This window comes from Eucyclogobius newberryi, unplaced genomic scaffold (assembly GCF_026437365.1).
Source record: "Eucyclogobius newberryi isolate DKJ021-1_F unplaced genomic scaffold, fEucNew1.0.hap1 SCAF_20, whole genome shotgun sequence".
Classification (NCBI taxonomy): Eukaryota; Metazoa; Chordata; class Actinopteri; order Gobiiformes; family Gobiidae; genus Eucyclogobius; species Eucyclogobius newberryi.
The window spans coordinates 24,302,274-24,305,682 of NW_027315835.1; the positions used below are offsets into that span (position 1 = coordinate 24,302,274).

Consider the following 3,409-nt stretch of genomic DNA (forward strand, 5'->3'; position numbering starts at 1 on the left):
GTAAAACATAGTCCCACAGATTTCACTGGCTGTTGCATTGTCCTCGTTGGTGTTTCTGACTCAGCACCTGATGCTGCAGAAGGTCATGTACTGTCCTTTGTTTGGACCAGTCTCTTCCAGTGCAGTAATAGTAAAGAAAAAAAAACAAGCTAATCCTTAAAGCTAGGCCAGCTGTGGGACATTTTTAGCTTCATTTTGGTGAGAAGTACCATTATAAATCCATGCAAAACTATTAGAAATCACGCCTGGTATTTCAGCGAGTTTCTTTAATATAAGCAAGTAATGTAGCTACAAATATTTTTCTATTGATAAGATAATGACAGTTAAAAAAATAATAATAACAAGAACAACAAGAACAGCAACAACAACAACAACAACAACAACAACAACAACAACAACTCTAAAATGCATAATGTTAGATAGGTGTGGTTCTGATAGATATAGGCTTTAATGTGCCACAAATCATGACACAAACATCTTCATAACATGTGCACGGTATCGACATCTTAATATTTGCCTCATATGGATCGAGCGTCGCCTATGATCGCATCTGTCTCATTTGTAAACAGTAGTGTATTTTCTAACAAGGCGATCAGATGGCTAACGGACGGGGCAATTAGCTGGAATATTGCCGTAATGAACGCTCAGGATTGTGGAACACAGTGTTAGCAGCCGCACACAGATAACATGAGCAGAGTTACGACGCGCTCACACTCGGCATTGGACGAGTGATGTTCCAACTGGCTGGATACAGTAGTGATTGCTGATAGTGAGGGCCTCGCACGTCACATGAGCCGGGAGGGAACTGGACGTTGTGGAAAGGTCAAGATTAGAAGGCTGCTGTGAATAGCACATAGCCATTACAGGGCCAAGGAACAGCCTGTTTGGGTGCTTTATTCAAATTTGTACACGGTGTGATGCAATGTTTTGGTACTAGCATTGATAAATTAGCATATATGTATTGTTGTTGCTGTGATATAATAATTGCATACAGTGAGCCTAATTGTGTTGAAGCTTTGTAGTGACATACGTGAGGTCTTTTGTCGACCTGGACTCAAAATTATGAAAAATCTTTTAGAGTAATATGCATTTCAGCGTTGTGATTCTTATATTTATGCTTTTGAGTACTCCGTGAAACACTTCTACTATATGTATGTGTGTATAATGAAAACCATTGCAACAAGTCAAACTGTTTTTCATTTCAAAAATTTTATTTCCTCTTAATTTAAGTCTCTGCATTAAAAATGAACAGACAATAAATATACATTCACAATAAAAATAGTTCAGATTGCAAACACATTCAAGTTTACTCGACCATTGAAAGTCTTCGAGCTCATGTAAACAGCCTTTCCCTCTTCATAAAAATCTCTGTTTAAGAGTCTCTTTTTTTTTGTCATTCATCGGGTCAAAAAGGCATGACGTCAACACAACACATCAGCACTCGCCGCTTTACAATCAAGAAGCCACATCACAGGTTAAGCTCGTCTTGTTTGAACAAACTGAGGCTCTAAAATGTCTCGTGGGCTGTGTGTGCTGCTGTCTTTTTTTTAGATAGTCGGAGCCACCACGGGTCCCGCTATCCTTGGAAACGGCGCTGCAGCGCAAGGAGCGCACATGTCCAGTTTCTTTTAGGTCAGCGGCTCGCCACTGACTCTCTGCTTTGTCACAACTTATTTGAAATAATCTGTTTTAGCTAATTACGCACCTCTCTTTGTCCTTGCCCTGCCCACCGCCTATCGCCTTTTCCTTTATGTACATGAGGTCGCTGTGCACGCTAGGCCTCCGCGCGCTCGGCGTCACAATCCCGTACGCCTCCCCGATATCTTTGAGCTTCTTGTTCTTTAGCGACTTCCTGTGGAGCAAATCGCAGTACTGCACGGACACTTTGCGGTGCAGGTCGGGGCTCATTTCATGAGGTAGCTTGGCCAGCGTGAACAGAGTCTGAAACATCTTGTCCACGTTTTCATTGCGCTTGGCCGAAATCTCGAAGTAGGCGCACTTGTCGTCGCCAGCCACAAGCTGCTCGATCTCCTCTGGCTGGACCTCTCGGTAGAATTCGCGGTCACCCTTGTTGCCGCAGATGACCAGTGGGACGTCGATGTTCTCCTTGATTTTGTTCTTGAGGCAGGACTTTGTCTCGAAGATCTGACGTTTGAGACGCTGCACCTCCTGGAATGAGTCTCTATTGTCCAGGCTGAAGACCAGAATGAAAACATCACCTGAGGAAAATAAACAAAAGGAAACATTAGTCACATAATAATAATAATTTCAAGAAATAGACATAAAGTTGTAGGTTATAAATGCTGTAACTACCATAATTATAGAAAGCCAATATCAATTATCATTACAATAACTATTTTCATACTATTTGGTAATTTTCAGTAAACTTTTTTCCAGAGATTTTCTTCTTACAATGATATAATTTTACCACAGTGAAATTAATTTAAGTTTGGCTACGTTTGTTGTGTATTAATAAGTATTATTGAGTTGGTAGTAGACTGTTATTATGACAATTATTACAAACAGCCATGCATTTCAAAAATAAAAAAATTAAAAATAATAAATCAATTTAAGGCGGAGTGATAACAAAGTAATGTGACAAGAAAGGAGATCGGCTGTCACACTGTCGCCTATTCTGCCTCTTGACATGAGCAGACAATATTATTTTCTACAACATTTTCAGGAAAATAACTTTTCATTCGCTATTCTAAGGTAAACTTTCAATGCGTAAGAAAGTTTAAAAAGCCAACTCTACTGTAACTCAATAAAGTAGTGCACGGGTGGTTCGCTGTACGCACCTGTCAATATCGACAGTCTCCTCATGGCGGGAAACGGGTGATTCCCAGACGTGTCCAAAATGTCCAGCTGGTAAACGTCCCCTTTGATGCTGTAAAGTTTCCTGTGAAAGTCCTCAATGGTCGGCGTGTACTGCTCCTCGAATCTCCCGTTCAAGAAGCGAGACACGATCGCGGTTTTCCCAACTTTCGTGGAGCCGAGTATGACCATCCGGTAGCAGTTCTTGGCCGGGATGTCGTAGTCACTTTCGGACGGGGACATTTTCTTAATCATGGCGAAAAGACGCTGCGTAGAGTCAAAGTGAAAGTGTCGTTGAGAGTTGTCTGCGCGGTTCTGCTTGTACAGCCGATGTGCGCTCCGTTTTATAGTCCCAGTAGCGCGGCCCCTCCTCCGGTTAACGTCACGGACACAAACACACACACACCGGCGGCTGCACGCGGTAGATGGAGCTAAAAAAAATAAAAAAAAATAATAAAAAGAGCTCCCCATTGACTTCCATTGCTGCCTCAGTCCGCTATTTCTACTGAACTGACAGACAGAGTTGTGGGAAAAAAAACGCATGGACTGCATTGGGAAGACAGAGCAAGCTTCCACAGAATCATTGATGTCCCCC

At 42.0% G+C, this 3,409-nt stretch overlaps 1 protein-coding gene across 1 annotated transcript; it reads right to left on the reverse strand.

Moving 5' to 3' along the window:
• Nucleotides 1–1,190: 1,190 nt before the first annotated feature.
• rasd1 (RAS, dexamethasone-induced 1) lies at nt 1,191–3,095 on the reverse strand. The gene is made up of 2 exons (XM_072456401.1): nt 2,799–3,095; nt 1,191–2,219 (listed from the first exon to the last, which is right to left on the reverse strand). Exons 1-2 carry the CDS (start codon nt 3,067–3,069, stop codon nt 1,690–1,692), a joined length of 801 nt encoding a protein of 266 aa, XP_072312502.1. The 5' UTR covers nt 3,070–3,095; the 3' UTR covers nt 1,191–1,689.
• Nucleotides 3,096–3,409: the final 314 nt, after the last annotated feature.

What these genes read in the sequence shown, in the direction of transcription:
- rasd1 (XM_072456401.1), bottom strand. Translation starts at nt 3,069, where the DNA reads ATGATTAAGAAAATGTCCCCGTCCGAAAGTGACTACGACATCCCGGCC. An exon ending in GAGACTGTCGATATTGACAG is followed by an intron (nt 2,220 to 2,798) that starts GTGCGTACAGCG and finishes TATTTTCCTCAG; the next exon opens with GTGATGTTTTCATTCTGGTC.